Source organism: Eleutherodactylus coqui, chromosome 11 (assembly GCF_035609145.1).
Source record: "Eleutherodactylus coqui strain aEleCoq1 chromosome 11, aEleCoq1.hap1, whole genome shotgun sequence".
NCBI lineage: Eukaryota > Metazoa > Chordata > Amphibia > Anura > Eleutherodactylidae > Eleutherodactylus > Eleutherodactylus coqui.
In genome coordinates, this window is record NC_089847.1 from 101,120,731 (window position 1) to 101,137,844 (window position 17,114).

Here is a 17,114-nt window from a genome sequence, read left to right on the forward strand (position 1 = left end):
CTGGTGGTGGTGAGGCTGGTGGTGGTGGCTCCCCGGCTGATCTTGGCGCGACAAAGGTTGCACACCACTGTTCGTCGGTCGTCTGCACTCTCAGTGAAAAACTGCCAGACCTTTGAGCACCTCGGCCTCTGCAGGGTGGCATGGCACGAGGGGGCGCTTTGGGAAACAGTTGGTGGATTATTCGGTCTGGCCCTGCCTCTACCCCTGGCCACCGCACTTCTTCTTCCAACCTGCTCTGCTGCTGCACTTGCCTCCCCCTCTGAAGACCTGTCCTCAGTAGGCTTAGCAAACCAGGTGGGGTCAGTCACCTCATCGTCCTGCTGCTCTTCCTCCGAATCCTCTGTGCGCTCCTCCCTCGGACTTACTCCAATTACTACTACCTGAGTGATAGACAACTGTGTCTTATAGTCATCATCCTCCTCACCCACTGAAAGCTCTTGAGACAGTTGCCGGAAGTCCCCAGCCTCATCCCCATGACCCCGGGAACTTTCCAAAGGTTGGGCATTGGTCACGACAAACTCCTCCAGTGGGAGAGGATTCGGAACCATTGCTGTCCATTCTGGGCAGGGGCCCGAGAACAGTTCCTGGGAGTCTGCCTGCTCCTCAGAATGTGTCATTGTAATGGAGTGAGGAGGCTGGGAGGAAGGAGGAGCAGCAGCCAGAGGATTCAGAGTTGCAGCAGTGGACGGCGCAGAACTCTGGGTGGTCGATAGATTGCTGGATGCACTTTCTGCCATCCACGACAGGACCTGCTCACACTGCTCATTTTCTAATAAAGGTCTACCGCGTGGACCCATTAATTGTGAGATTAATCTGGGGACGCCAGAAACGTGCCTCTCTCCTAATCCCGCAGCAGTCGGGTGCGATACACCTGGATCAGGAGCTCGGCCTGTGCCCACACCCTGACTTGGGCCTCCGCGTCCTCGCCCGCGTCCACGTCCTCTAGGCCTACCCCTACCCCTCAGCATGGTGTATTACCAGTAGTGCAGAAACAGAACGCTGTAATTAAATGTGCCGCTTATTGGCCTGTGGTTGGAGGCTGACTTCGCTTACGGAACGCACAGCAGAGCCAGGAAAGAATTTTGCGCAAGCCTGCTGTAACACTTAGCTGGCTGCGTATTAATTAGGACTAATACCCCCAGCAGAGACGCAGTACAGTCAGGACGGTCACAGGCAGCCCAAATATATTTTTTTGTCCCAAATTTTTTTGGAAAAGCCCACTGCCTATATAGACAGTATATGTCTTTCACGTTTTTCACTGTCCCTGCTTCAGCACTACTGGCCCTATACTATGTAAAATTACTGCAGACTGTTTACCTCTGGACAGGATGACAGCGGTGATGTAACGGCCAACGCAGAGTCAGGAAAGAATTTTGCGCAAGCCTGCTGTAACACTTAGCTGGCTGCGTATTAATTAGGACTACTACCCCCAGCAGAGACGCAGTACACTCAGAACGGTCACAGGCAGCCCAAATAGAATGTTTTTTCCCAAATTTTTTTTGAAAAGCCAACTGCCTATATAAACAGTATACGTCTTTCACCTTTTTCACTGTCCCTGCCTCAGCACTACTGGCCCTATACTATGTAAAATTACTGCAGACTGAGGACACAATGCTCTGCACGGCCGATATACAAAAAAAATGTGCAACACTGCAAAAAGCAGCCTCAACAGTACTGCACACGGTCAGATGTGGCCCTAAGAAGGACCGTTGGGGTTCTTGAAGCCTAAAATAACTCCTAACACTCTCCCTATAGCAACTCCAGCAAGACAGCACTTTCCCTGAACTATGTCAGAATGCATCTGTGGCGAGCCGCGGGAGGGGCCGATTTATATACTCGGGTGACACCTGATCTCGCCAGCCACTCACTGCAGGGGGGTGGTATGGGGCTTGAACGTCGCAGGGGGAAGTTGTAATGCCCTCCCTGTCTTTCTATTGGCCAGAAAAGCGCGCTAACGTCTCAGAGATGAAAGTGAAAGTAACTCGAACATCGCGTGGTACTCCTCTCGAGTAACGAGCATCTCAAACACGCTAATACTCGAACGAGTATCAAGCTCGGACGAGTACGTTCGCTCATCTCTACTTCCTATGCAATGGCCCGTTTACACGCAAAGACAATCTTTCAAACAATGAAAGATTGACAGTTTTAGCGATCATTTTGCATAAAGTGTTAATGGACACCAATGTCCATTAACACTTTATTAGCTTCATTTGCGTGTAAAAGGGCCTCCAGGATCTGTTTGCAGAGCAGAGCATGTGGTCTGAACTCTGCACACTGCTACTTGGTTCTCCCATGAGCTGGCGGCAGAACACAATGTAATCTTCGACTCCCATGGAGAACGCAACATGCGGTCCCTGTTATTTTCTCTCCGGCTGAACAATAGATTTTATACTCACCTTAAAATCATCATTCAGCCAAAAAGTAAAAGATGGCAGCGTTTACTCGCAACGATGATCGCTCATCTGCAGTCATTTGACTGAATTTTGAACGATAATGTGTAAATGGGCCTTTAAGCTACCTTTACCGGTAGGGTGGCGACAACCACATGGGTTGTGCCATAGATGTCAGTGGTTAGAATACCCCTTTAAGACTAGAATGTTTTGGTCGTATAAGAACGAAAACTTTTTAGCAATTTTACGCATGTGGTGATTTTATGGCCCTTTTTTCTCTTTATCTTGGGCTGACTATTCTTCTTGCTTTTTTGGGGAGAAATATAGGGCTATTTTTTATATCTTTCTTCACTGAAAATGTGTTCAGTTTTTTTTTTCATTTTATTAGGGGTAATGTTTAAAAAAAAGTTTTAAAATTTATAGTTCTGAGTATATTTACGCTAAGATTAAGTACAGGAATGGCTTCCATATAATTTGTGAAGCCTTGAAATACAGAGTGGATATGGCGATGGTTTACATTGGCGTTGGTTTACATTCACGTTATTATTATTTTTTACTTATTTCACACTTTTCCACAATAGTCACTGGCAGGGCAGATCTGGATCTGCTAAGGCCCAGCAGCTCTGTTGTACTGGGGGCACTGGCGATTATGTGATCGCCGGGTCCAATAGAAGAAACAACACTGCTGCTTTCTCTATTCTCTACATAACACGCTATGTAGACTAGAAAGGAAAAGACAGAAGCAGTTATGAACCACCTCTGCCTTCTCCTCTGGATCCTCGGCTGTCGCCGACAGTCGAGCACCCAATCTGCTCCTGCTAGAGCAGGAGCAGGAGTTTTAAGCCTGTGCCATATATTTACAATGACGCAAGATTAAAGCCCAGCCCAGGACTCAGCGCCGTATACTTACAGCGCTTGATCCTTATTAGGTTAAGTTTTCCTGTAAGAATGTTTTCAATACCTAGATCAGGTGATCTTGCCGTATCCTATCGCACTGCAGAGCTACTTTTTAGTCTTTATAAAATAAGAAATAAATGAGTATAATTATATGAATGAATATATACAAGTACAGGATGTGGCCTGTAACATATAACATTGTAAAGGTGCCTCCTAAATTACTAATTCAGCCATGTGACAATATTTTGATCAATAATTCAATGATCCCCATCAGGTGTCTCTTCTAGCAGTCGATGAAATGCACCAAAATCTTCCTCCGCTAGAAAAAGATATATATTGGAATGATTCGGATCCTCAGCCTCCATACACGGCTTCTACAGTAGAGACTCGGAGGCCATCGTTCATGGGCTCTGCTTTCGATATAAGGTAAAAAGAAGGTCCATAATTGAAAACCCAAAGAAGTTGAACTTTGTGTGCTGTAAGACTGAAAGATATCATCCAATCTAAGATTCTGACATACACAGGACTAGTGTTGCTCGTGTTCATCAGCTAGGTCAGTGGTTCTCAACATGGGCGTTATTGCCCCCTGAGGGCGTTTTTACTTTTTAAGGGTATGGTAGAACACAAAGGGTTCGCAGGGGGCATTGGAACATAAAGGGGGCGTCAGGGGGGCGTTGGAACGTATAGGGGGCAGTAGGGGGGCATTCTGTGTTTGCTTTGTTGATTTTTTTTTTTCGTCTAGTAACTACATTTTTCTAAAAATTAGTAGTGATACCTCGGTTTCCGTCGATAATCCGTCTGAAAACAATTAGGGAAATCCGAAACCAACATAAACTGAGGCAATTATTTCCATATGAATCACTTCCATGTAATGGGAGTTGTGTGCAGCCTGCGTGCTGCTATCATATAATGTATGAATTTAAAACTCCATGACTCGGCTACAGATCAATCACACTTCATAACACTGCATAACCTACAGCACAACCTAACCCGCTGTATTCCATAATGCCGCTAATTGGCTGGAACCGCTTCAAACTTTCACTTGTGTGGTTCTCTGGAAGTTGTAGTATTAGTGGAACGCCAAGTGTGTTTTCAGAACACTGATATAAACTACAACTCCCAGAGACCCACACAATTGAAAGTTCCAGCCAATCAGGGGCATTATGTAATACAGCGGGTTAGGCTGTTCTTTAGATTATCCAGTGTGATTGATCTGTAGCAGAGTTATGGAGTTATAAAAGTCATACATAATTATATGATAGAGCGACATAAGCGGTACATTCTTGAAGCATACTTTAGAAAAATGGCTGAGAAGAAATGCCATCAATATTCAAATGAATACTTGAAATATGGATTCTTCCCTTCTACACATGGACAACTTCCCTCGTGCCTTGTTTGTGAAACAGAATTTTCTAATAAAACTATGAAGCCTTTGAGACTGAGTGATCACCTTGCAAAAATGCATTCAGACAAAGTGGGTAAGCCCATTTCATTCTTCCAAAGTTTAAAGTCAAAGTTTGAGAACCGCAGCACTGTAGGCAAGCTATTTGGAAAATCTGCTCTCAATACTGATAAAGGCCTCCTTGCTTCCTATAAAGTTTCTTTATTAATGTGCAATGTGGCAGATCACATACTATTGGGGAAACACTTGTGTTACCTGCAGTTAAAGAGATTGTCAGTACTATGCTGGGGCCTGACGCGTGTGCCATGGTGAAATTGATTCCTTCGAGTAATGACACAGTTTCAAGAAGAATTGATGAGATGGCTACTGATGTGGAAGAAACTCTTTTGGATGTGTTGAAGAAAACAGAATTTGTAATGCGAGCGGAAGAATTTTTCCAAGAAAAAACATCCCTTTAACAAATGTACTTGCTTGTACAACCGACAGAGCTGCATCCATGATTGGTCGATATTGTGGATTTATATACCTGGCATAACATCAGTGTACTGTGTGATCCATCGGCAGCACCTTGTTGCTGAACATTTATGTGAGAAATTGAATGATTCTCTGCGCTATGTAATTAATGCTGCTAACAAGATGAAAGCGCACTCTTTGAACGAACATCTTTTCTGCAAACTCTGTCAAGACCATGGCGAAGAATTCGAACGTCTACTCCTACACACCAAAGTATGGTGGCTGTCAAGAGGAAAGTGCTTCCAACGCTTCTACGAACTTTTTGAAACAGTAGTTTAGTTTCTTTGGCCGATTGACCCAAGCCATTGTAATGCAATCGAACTACGACATCTTGACGTTGCCTAACTCGCAGACATATTTGACAAACTCAATAAGATCAACACAAAGCTACAAGGAGACAAAATGAATTTCATTAACGCTAAAGGTATAATCTCTTCCTTCATCGCCAAACCTGACCTTCATTCCAATTACCCGAGTAAACACGAGCTCTGTTAGTTTCCGAGTCTTCAAGAAATTCCGTGCGAAGACGGGGACAAACTTCAAAATGCAGACTTAGACTTTTTGCTCACACCTCAAACAAGCCAATGAAGACATGCAAACTAGGTTTCATGATCTATGTACCCTTGAAATACTCAATCCATTTTCAGTAGACACAGGAGAATTTCATCGCAGAGCAGTTGATCGATTTGAAACATGATAGCAAAATCCAAACACTTTTCCAACAATGTGGCTATGAATGTTTTTGGGTGAAAGTGACGTCATAAATGGCTGTGATTGGTTAACGCCAGACTAAGTTAGCCAATCAAAGCATTAGCTTTCTGGAGGCGGGGCATTCTAGCCCCGCTTGCAGAAAGCAATGCTGTGCCGGTGTGCACGAGGGAGTGACAGCCTGCAGCAGCGCCGCGGGAGCTGAGTATTGATTTTTTGGGGGGGGACACTGTATACTCGGCGTATCAGACGACCTCTGACTGCAAAGCAGATTTTTTAGGGTTAAAAGGTCTTACACGCCGGAAAATACGGTACTTCTTGTACTTTTAACTTTGTAAACAAGGTAAACTTTGACTGGGTTTAAACTAGTAAGGATTGAGAGGACCTGGCTGCCATCCCAATACCTAAAAAGGGCGCTGGGCTGAAGAAGGTTGAGAACCACTGAGCTAGGTGATGAAATTGACACGATTTTTGCCGAATAAAATTGGAAAAGTCCAAGCCAATTTTTGGCGAAAGCCATGTGAAAATCAAATTTCCCAATCAGCAGCTAGGGCGCCTTAATGATGTAACCAAATGTGTCCTCTATCTTGCTTATGGGCAGTATATACATTGGATGCATGCATCTCATGATTTAGCCATATATTACCCAGTGTAACCAGCGGCTATTTTACAGTTGAGCACAGGACAGAGAAGCTTCATAACGTTTATATGCCTATAAAACATGTGGTCTGTTGGTAGGGACAGATATTCTATAGAGGATATATTGCTGCTGGTGAAAAAGCTTGTATAACAGCAGAGAACTTAAACAGGGTTCTGTTGGAGGGAGCAGAGAAAGAAGCTGCATCATGTTTATATGCTTATAAGAAACGTGGTCTGTACATTGGGAGAGAGTATATTTCTGCTGCTGTCAATGCATATAGCAGCAAAGCAGACAGACAAACTACACTTTGGCGTGGGGAATATTGCAGTTCTCTGTGGCCTCAGGCGTTGTTCACAGTCACCATTCTGGTCATTACAATTATTTGCAGGCCTCATGCAGCTAGCAGTGGGATGAGTGGAATTAAATTATGCTGCACCAAACAGCAACAGCTCACAAAGATATAAGCTATCCTCTGTGGCCTTCAGTTCTCACAAATTGTGGCTCTCAGAGTTTATTTAGTTGTTGGTACACTTTTTTGTTAATATAAAACTAAAAGAAACCTAAACAGGGAAACAGCAAATACACACAGTGAGCGTTAACGGCCTCAGATGTCATTCAAAGTCACCAGTCTGGACACTACAAATTATTTGCAGGCCTTACGCAGCTAGCAGTGTTTTTTGCAAACTACAAAGTTATCTGATAAATTACATAAAACTACACTAAAAAGTAAACTAAAAAATAAATAAATAACAAGGAAACATCAAGAAGGCAAGGGGTAGGAGATGTGTCAGTGTTGGAAATGGTAGAAGACAAGCTAAGTTTGCACTTTAATATTAAAGCAACAGCTTTACGTTCTGCAGGAGGCGAGGCAAACCTGCTACCATTCCTTAGAAGTGGTACTGCCCGTGCGTTACAGCCACAGCCTACAGAAAGGTCGTAGAGTGGATGACACAGCAGTTCTGCAAGTACCACCACCTCCACTTTCTCCCAGTCGCAGTCACACATCAGTCAGTCTGCACCAGTTGGCCATGAGCATCACCCATCTACTTCACCCTGTGCCAAATCCCCAGCTCCCTCTGGAGCAGTCCCCATGCATGAGTCTGTTTGCTCATTCAGTGTCATGGATGTATATGGGGCAGTCCAAACAACCAGAGGGAGAAACCAAGACGTTGAATGCACTGATGTCCAACCAATTTTTTCTTCCAAAGAGGAAGATGAGGGAGGGTCAGTGCCCGCGGTCAGCCCTCCAAGGGCAATGTTTAATCAGAGGGATGTGGAAACGGAGGTACAAGCTCCAGACACTCACTGTGAGATAAAGTTCAAACAGGAGAAGGAGGAAGGGATATCAATCTCCTAACTGTGTGGCCAGTCCGCCATTATTCAACACCGCAGGAAAGACAGAGGGTTGTCTTCTCCAACACATTTCTCCACCCATAGGCAAAAAAGAGGAAGAACAGGAGGGGAATAATATAGGTCCAGAGGCAGGGGAGGGGGCTTCACAACATTCCATCCATCCATAACTAACCCCAGCTATTCTACGTGGATGGTGGGACCAGTTGGAGGACACTCTTAGGCCTGACTCTGAGGAATGTGGACCATCATCCTTAGGTACTTTGAGGCATATGAGTGCTTTTATGCTGCAGTGCTTGCAAAAGGATGGTCACATGGCAAGTGTCCATACACCAGATCATTACTGGATGGCCATCCTCCTTGATCCCTGGTACAAGGCCAAAATTACAATTGTCATTCTGGCAGTGGAGAGGAACCTCAAAATGTAGCACTATCAGCATAGACTGTTAAGCAGCTGCAGCACAGCATTTCCCCAGGGCCACGGGGCTGCATCTGCAATGGATCACAGCTCATGGCAGATGAGCAGGAACCAGAAACCATTGGATTCTGCCCCATGTGGCGCAGAGTGCTAAGGCATCAGAAATGCAGTCCTAAGCTCTCGCTCATGACCTGAAGGTTGCGAGTTCAATCCCTTAGGTAGTTGGCTCAAGGTTGCCTCAGCCTTCCATCCCTCTGAGGTCAGTAAAATGAGTACCCAGCTTGGAGGGGCTAATAAATAAATTACTTGAAAGCAGTGCAGAATAAGTTGGTGCTATACAAATAACAAGATTTATTTTTATCTTAAGTCTAACAGAGGGATGGCATCATTTCTTCAGCCTGCAGCAAAGGTATAGGGTAGGACTGACAGTCATAGGCAGTAATTATCCTTGATGGTACAAGAGTATGTCAGCTCCTGTGTGGATGTACTCAGACATGGCGTTGGCCCCTTTGACTGCTGGGTGTCTAAACTGGATAAGTGTCCGGAGCTTTAACAACATGCTGTAGAGGTGCTTCCTGCCACGTTACCAGTGTGCTATCAGAAAGGGTGTTCAGCACAGCTGGGGTGTGATAACTGACAGATGCATCCACCCGGCCACAGACAATGTGGCTGGCCTGATGTTTATGAACCAGCATGGATTGCACCTGACTTCTGCACCCCCATGGCAGACTCCACTTATTAGTTACCACGCTGGTAATTATTACTCACATATGACTGATCATATATTTATATCAAAGACCGCACTGTGCCCTCAAGATGTTCTTGCTGCTGGTGGTGCTGTTGTTGCTGCTGCTCCCTTTCTCCTGCTTCCGCCATGTTTCCTCCTTCTACTTCCTCCAAAATGAAAAATATATCAATATAGAAAAACAGGGCTACAGCTCTCATGTTTCCACAAGGAGAACATTCTGCCCTCAAGGTGCTCCTTGTGTTGCTGCTAGTGGTGGTGGAGCTGCTGCTGCTCTCCTTCTACTGCTGCTCTCCTTCTACTACTTCTGCCATGTTTCCTCCTCCTTCTCCCCAATCACAAAAAAACCTCTGTAGCTATACAGATGTTCCTTGGAGAAAGCCCAGCAGCAGCCGAGAACCAAGCCTTCAGCCGGAGAGACAGCGGAATAAAAGATGGCAGCAGTTCATGGTGGCTCTACATTCTCCTTTCCCAAAAAGCCGAAGAGTAACTCAGCTCAGCCAGTAGCAGGTGAGATACGATTGCGTAAACTTGGTTACCAGAGAATTGCTCTAGATTGTCATCGTGATGCCAGTATCCCTCAACAAGGGACAAGTCATTCGCCCTGAATAAAGACAAATCCTTAAACAAAATTAATTTCAAAACCGGGAACACGCGGTTTCTTTTTACTCACAATTTAACTGGGTTGCTTTCCCCGTTACTGACAGATGCTTGTACTTTTCAAATACAGCAATAAGTACTTTTGAACAACTTCGGGTTTCACATTTCTTGTCACATGTGAATAACACAAAGTCCTGTTCCCCAAGGCACACTCATCCTCAGTCACTATTATTTGATGGACACTTCTTTTGGGACAGTCACTCTTGGATTGAACGGCCTTTCAAACGCGTTCACATCTCCTGTTAGCGGTAACAAGTTCCTTAGTTTTCCTTGGGTAGCGGTTCGGCGGGGGACTGTGTGGCATTTGCACTCCCACACCAACTCCTTCCCAGCATCTCCAGCACTCCAGTCCCTGATGGAGACAGGACTCCTAGATGAAGAGACATGCCCCTGGCTCAGCCCCGGCAGGAGCAGCAGCCCGTCTCTCATTCTTTACATCTTCCACTTCCAACATCTCCAACTCCACTCACATCTCTCTCCCAACTCTCTCTTCACTGTCTAACCCCTTCCCTAACACCTGACGCACACCCTAACACGGGCACACAGAAGTTAGGGCAGACACTACACATAGCTAGACTAGATTGAAACAATTTCCAGACATTAACTTTTTCATGACCTACTGGCATCCATACAGACAACACTGCACCATACAGCACTCTCAACAGTGACATGAAACACACAGATTCAATGCTGGAGGGACCCTAACTCTGGACCCTAACTACAGCCCGTGCTTGATCACCTGAAATAATTTGTCCTTTGCAAACTTATGACATTGCTTTTACAACAATAGGCACACCTGCTGTCTTCTTCTGCACAATTTTTGATCTAGGAGACTCTATGTGGGCCTTCTTTTGTTTTCAGGACACCCCTATGCTATGGTTGACCCCCACACAACTGTACACTATTTTGACCAATTTGTAGGAGGAGCACAGTGTTTCCCAGTTCTACGACAGTATTTTCATGCAATTTGGGGGCTTTGCCTGCATTGAGGACCTTCTGGAGGGCAAAATGGTAAAACTGATTGACTCCCAATTACTTTTATGGGAGCCAGAATCAGCCGTCCCAATTCCCGATGATTTTCGTGAAATTGTCTCGATACTGAGACGAAACAATTATGCCACTAATTGCTCATCACTACGCAGGACCCCTTGGGTAATTTTTGATAGCAAGATGCATGTCCTATCGGCTGGCTCCACAACTCAGAAACAAAGTGTTCCAATACCATGTTCATATAATTTTTCATGCTCTAGTCACCCTAAAGTCTTATTAGATTTTCCTTCTCATTCCCTGTTGACCAAACAGGAAAGCATCTATTTCCAGAGGCCTATAGGTTTACTCCTCAGTTCCTGTGGCTTCATAACATCTGTGTTTTGTCACATGAATAGGAAGCATAATTAAATCAAATACCAGAACCACAAACTGAAATCTCAATCAAGGCGCGCACCTACCATGTGCCATACTGGTGCAATACCAGTGTCAGCTTATGTAGCAAATGGGCATTCTGGCACCCTAAGACACTGGGCATGGTGCAACTGCTACCTCTAGATTCCCTATAACGCTGCCTCTACTTCTGAAATTAAAGGGGTTGTCTAGTTGGATAAGATTTTAAACTCATTTTGAAACTTGACAACCCCATTTAACAGCGGTATAGAGGAAACCGAATACACAGTTGGAGTGTAGGCAAGCATTACATGGCGGAATTGGTATGATATCCCAAATATTTCCACATACATCCATTTATGCATTTAACTATGCAAATTGGATTCATTTACTTGTCTAATTTCTGCCTTGTCCTGGAAGTTTAATCACTAATACAATATTTCAGTGTGGCCGGTTACATCTCATTCATACTTATTATTCACCTTCTGTTACCTAAATATTGGTACCAGAAAAGTTTCATGTTCTCCTAACTTCCTATCTCAAGAATTGTAATGCCCAGTAATGCGACACTCCTAAACAACCTGATTCCAGTTCCAAGTATTTTTACAACTGCCCAAATAATTATGTTTTGTCATCGATCTTCTTCATAAACACCAGCTGCCTTTTAGTCAATGGCTACTAATTATCATTTTCTCCATGATACAAATCAAGGTTGTAATATTTAACCATTATTTTATGGTTATTTCCTACCCCGACCTTTCTGTTCTACATTGCAACATCGCCAAAGACCAATGACCACCTTTCAAGAAGACTACCTTTTATTTTCCTACCCCAACCATTCTATCCTAGATTGTCAAAGACCAAATATCGCCTTTTCGAGAAGACTACCCTTCGCTTTCCTACCCTGACCATTCTGTCCTACACTGCAACATTGTCAAAGACCAAAAAAACACCTTTTCAAGAAGACTACTCTCCGATTTCCTACCCCAGCCTTTCTATTCTACATTGCAACTTCACCAAAGACCACCTTTTCAAGAAGACAACCCTTCGTTTTAACCAAATCTCCTGAAAGATTTTCATCTCCATCATATGGCAGGCAGAAAGAGAGCTAAAAAGCATAGGTCTTGCAAGGACCAGAGATTATGTGTGGGTAGGTTATCTGGATATTAGCGCACTTTTACACTGTAGAAAGAGCATGCAACCAACGGTGACTTAACAATTGTATATCGTTCGCATGGCATACAGTAAACAATAATTGGACAATTTCGATTGCTTCATTCAAACATAACCACTCCTCTAGTCAACCCTTCTGCCACTGCTTTCTATCCAGCAAATCATTACAACGCCTGTGTACACCAAAGAATTAGCAGCAGACAAATTATGATTTATAGTTGGCATGAAAGATCCAATCAGTGGTAATCTAACGATTTATTGCTGATCGTTGTACGCGTTTATATCTAACAATTATCATGCAAACCACTCACTCGCACGATAACCATGCTATGTAAAAGGGTCCTTAGGTCATAGAAGTATGGAGGGAACAGCTTATGGACAGCCTTATATGTCATTGGTAATATTGTGAACCAAATTCATGGAGCAATGGGTAGCCAGTGAGATTGGCAGAGGGAAAGGTGGAGTAACTGGACAGCAGAGTTGAGGGTGGATTGAAGGGGCACAAGAGTGTTGGATGGGAGGCCACAGAGAAGGATGTTGCAGTAGCCTAGGTGGGAGATGATGAGGACATGTACTAGTATTTTTGGTTATTCAAAATTCTGAAAATCAAGACATGTTTTAGAGTTGGAGGCAGCAGGTGGTAATGAGGGCTTGTATGTATGTTTGAAGGACAGGGAGAATCAAAGGTTACACTGATGTCTAATGATTAATTTGAGAAATTTACAGGATATTTTATTAAGCTGCCTTTTTCCTTACAGTTTGCAAAAGGAGGACTTGGAATTTCCTCCTCTTGAGCAAATAAATGAAAATGAAGAGGCCAATCACTCTACCCCTTTAATTGGACCACTTGGCCGTCTACTCGGGGTACATTCTCCAAGTCCACCTCGATCGAACTCAAGACTGAGCTTATTAATGAGAAGAAGGAGTGGGATTCCACCAGGACTCCCACAGTTTACACATCGAGATATGGGAAATAGAAATGGAGAGGCCTTACGTGATCTAAATGTTTTCATGTCTACCCCTTTTTATGAAAGGCCAGGATTTTATAGTGCTCCTCAAACACCTCTTCATGGAGGTCCAGCATACTGCCCTCGATTTCCTGGAACGCCAAACCTATGTCACACACAAAGAGTCAAGAAGATGGAGACATCTAATGAAAGTGCAGATGAGACAACTAGCTTGTCTCCTCCTGGATCTAAAGAGTGCTTTGTATGGCCACTAGGAAGCATGGAGGAGCAAGAGGAAGCTAATATGGAAAGTGCTGAAAGTACTCACTCACTGAAAACAACTGACCAACCTGTGCAGAGTCCTATTCACATACCTAGAAGGCTACAACGAGTCCAGCGCTTATCTGCATTACTCCAAGGAAACCAATCCCTGGCTTCACCTGATGCTCTCCACACCCCAGGGCGTAAGGCATCACATCCTATCTTTTCATTTTCTCCAGTGAACTCCCCAATTTTGCAAAGGGCGGCTCCCAGAATCTCTCACGGGCAGAAAGATGTAAACTGTGAAGGAGGAATTAAAGAACAGAATGGATCTCAATGTTCTTCTCCAAAAGACTCTGGCATAAGTCTAACTGAAGGAGACTTCACACAACTTATGGAAGTAATCATGGAGGCTGGGGAGCCATGTCAGCAAGAAGGAAAGAGCGGTTAAAGAAAAAGTACGATGACCTAATGAGAAGGAAACGTAGCAGCATGCAAATATAAATGTAACCCAGGAAGATCCAATACAGTGATTACACTTGGCCAAAGAGAACATTCGAGTTCCAGTCATGAGCCATGTAGTCTGGTCATCAGCTGGTTACCGAACATCCAAGATGGAATTACACAATGACTTCAAGATGCAAATCATTGTAGGAAATACGATACTTCATTTTGTAGAACAAATTTTTTTATTAAAAGGTATAACTACAACTTCACTGTCATGGGAAATGAGTTAATAATGAACAAACAAACGATTCTAAATGAAGATGCGAGATGTAGACCTGGATGTATTGAACAAACCGGTAATGATGTAAATTAAATCAGACGAAAAGAAATAGAACAGGGTTACATGTGTATGTGTGCACCTTATTCCAAGGTTGTTCCTAAAGGGGTATTCCAGTTAGGGTAGGGGGTATCAAACTCATTGTCATCGAGGGCCACATCAGCCTTATGGTTGCCTTCAAAGGGCCAATTGTAATTGTAAGACTGTGTAGTAATAGCAAACCACATAGTTACCCCAGTAGTAATAGGGTCCCTCATAGTAGTTCCAGTAGTAAGTGACCCCTATAGTAGACCAAGTAGAGATAGTGAACCCTGATAGTCACCTCAGTAGTAATAGGCCACCTATATTGGTCACAGTAGTAAAAAGTGACTCCCATAGTAGTCCCAGTAGTAATAGCGACCCCCTATTGGCCATTGGCCTTTGCTTGGGAAGCATGCCTCCAAGCATTCCACTCACCTATCCTGTAGCTTCGTTCTGGTGGCAGCAACCGCTGTTGAGTCTGGGACCACTGACCTCTCCCCTCGGCGTCCCCACTTTAAACAGGATGGCACACATAGTCCCCCTTGGGGAGAGGTCAGTGGTCACAGACCACACTGTCACCGCTGGACAGCTGCTGCTGGCGGAGAGAGTGAAATGCTGCATGGGCTTGCGGCATGGCCAGCGGGCGCATAAAATAAGGTGGAAGGCCAGATTCGGCTTGCAGGTCTTGTGTTTAACATATGAGTTAGGTGATATATTTTCAAGTACACCAGTGGGGGGTCTGACAGCTAGGAGGCCACTGAACGCAAAAATTCCTGAAGTTCCCTGAACTATTGAAGCAATGTCTGCACATATGCCCAATTCATTTCAATGGACCTGCCAGGGATAGCTGAGTGCTTGAACATGGCTATCTCCAGCAGCAGGTTTATTGAAGTGAATGGAGCAGCAACCCATATGAGTGGTCACAATTCCATTCATTCAGGGAACTTCAGGACCCCCATTCTGGCTATGGTTGGGGGTCTCGGCTGTCAGACACCACTGATTTATCAGTTTTCAATTACTTAGTGGATAGGTGAAAACATTAACTAAACCAAAATAACCCTTTAAAGGATCCCATTCAGCCCCTGTATGAGGCCTAAATCATGTTAAAGGTACTGTAGCACATACAATATCTATAAAGTGAAAGAAATCTCCACAAAGTAATCTACATTAAAGGGATTTTCCACCGAAAACACTATTGACGACTTATCCTCAGGATAGATCATCAATAGTTGATCGGTTGAGACCCACCACTCAGGACCTCAGCCAATCAGTTGATCGGTCACCCATTGACAGCGCCGGTATACACTGGGGTTGGAACAGAAGCCACTACTCCAACCACTGTGTAGTGGCCGGCGCTTGTAATTGCAGGTACAGCTCCCCCATTAAGCCCTGTCGAATCAAATATTGATGACCTATCCTAACGATAGGTCATCAAAAGTATCTTCCTGGAAAACCCCTTTAACTATTAAAACTAGAATAAAATGAATGAAAAAGTCTTCACATCCTATAGCACTCCATACACAGATACGACTCTGTATGCATCTCCTGGTCACTCCCCAGGTCTTTGGAGGAGCAGGCTATACTTTATTTCCTGGAAACTGATAATCTATGACATTTCTCAATCGACTACCATTCATTTGAGATGCCATTAGACTAGGGACAAGTAGGTCCGAAAGGGTGTCGTTTCTCCTTAGTGAGAGGAGACTAATAAGACCATGCGTGGTCCTCTGGGAAATATGCAAATGCGAAGATGAAGCAATACCTCTACAGCACCACCTATTGGAAGGCAGCATTACTGCAAGTCAATATCTGACCTTTTAAGAAGCCTTATAACAATGACTGGGAATTCTAAGCCAAAGCCCAAGTCTTCTCTAGAAGGAAAAGATAATGAGTACAGGCCTCTGACTGGCCAATCCAGAAACCTAATGCACAATGATGAGGGGTAATCACCCCGAAACAGCTGTCTGTACATGGCTATCTTTTCCTTCTGGAGAAGAGAAGACTCTGGCTCATAATCCCCAGTCATTGTTACAAGGCTTGTTAAAAGGTCTGACATGGACTTGCAGGAATGCGGTCTTCCAATAGGTGGCGCTGTAGAGGTATCAGGTGTCACATGCAACATCACATCCAGTGACTGTCAATGTTGTCACGTTGCAAATTAATGCAACTGCAACACAACTGTTACATAAAATCCAACTTCGCTGGATTCTGGTCTCATGTCATAAGTCCTATGTACTTTCCCCACCTTAGACATCAATGTAAGTTGCAAGTGACTGCAACGTGCCTGATTCAGCTGTTTTACATCCAAATTGCAGCTCTGAAACAGATGCACAACTTTTATACGACGCGTATCGCTATGTAACCCTAGCTGAAAATACGCAACACCCTGCTGTGCTGCTGACACAGGAAGGTGCATCTCTAATATGATCACTCCAAGGGAAGGATGTCGAAATAGCCTCAACATAAAAGGTCACCTTCACACATGGAACATTCCCCGCTGCAAATAAGCACCTAAATGGTGTAGATTTGACTTCATTTTTAGTTACAGATCTGCTGCGGGATTTAACCCTTTCCAATCCAATTTGTAACCTGGTTTTCTCCTAGGGGGCTTACTCTTTTTCTGCCATTAACAATGGCGCTATCTGCTGGCTAAAGCCAATACTGCATGAGGTGACATGCTGACAGCAGAGAGGCTGGCAATATAGAGTAAGAGAACCCTGACGGACATCTTCCAACATCAGAGCAGTACAGCCTTAAATCATAATGTCTTCAGATGTCAGACAGTGGATTGTAAAGGGTTAACCCTTGTATTTCAAGGGTTGCAA

General features: G+C 44.2%; 1 protein-coding gene across 1 annotated transcript in view; it reads left to right on the forward strand.

Annotated features, from left to right (window-relative positions):
* BEST1 (bestrophin 1) overlaps window positions 1–14,009 on the forward strand; it is a 30,659-nt gene extending 16,650 nt beyond the window's left edge. Inside the window, exons 8-9 of the mRNA XM_066584166.1 lie at window positions 3,562–3,713; window positions 13,035–14,009. Of these exons, the coding sequence (XP_066440263.1) occupies window positions 3,562–3,713; window positions 13,035–13,935 (1,053 nt within the window). The 3' untranslated portion in view covers window positions 13,936–14,009. The remainder of the gene's footprint in view (window positions 1–3,561; window positions 3,714–13,034) is intronic.
* Window positions 14,010–17,114: the final 3,105 nt, after the last annotated feature.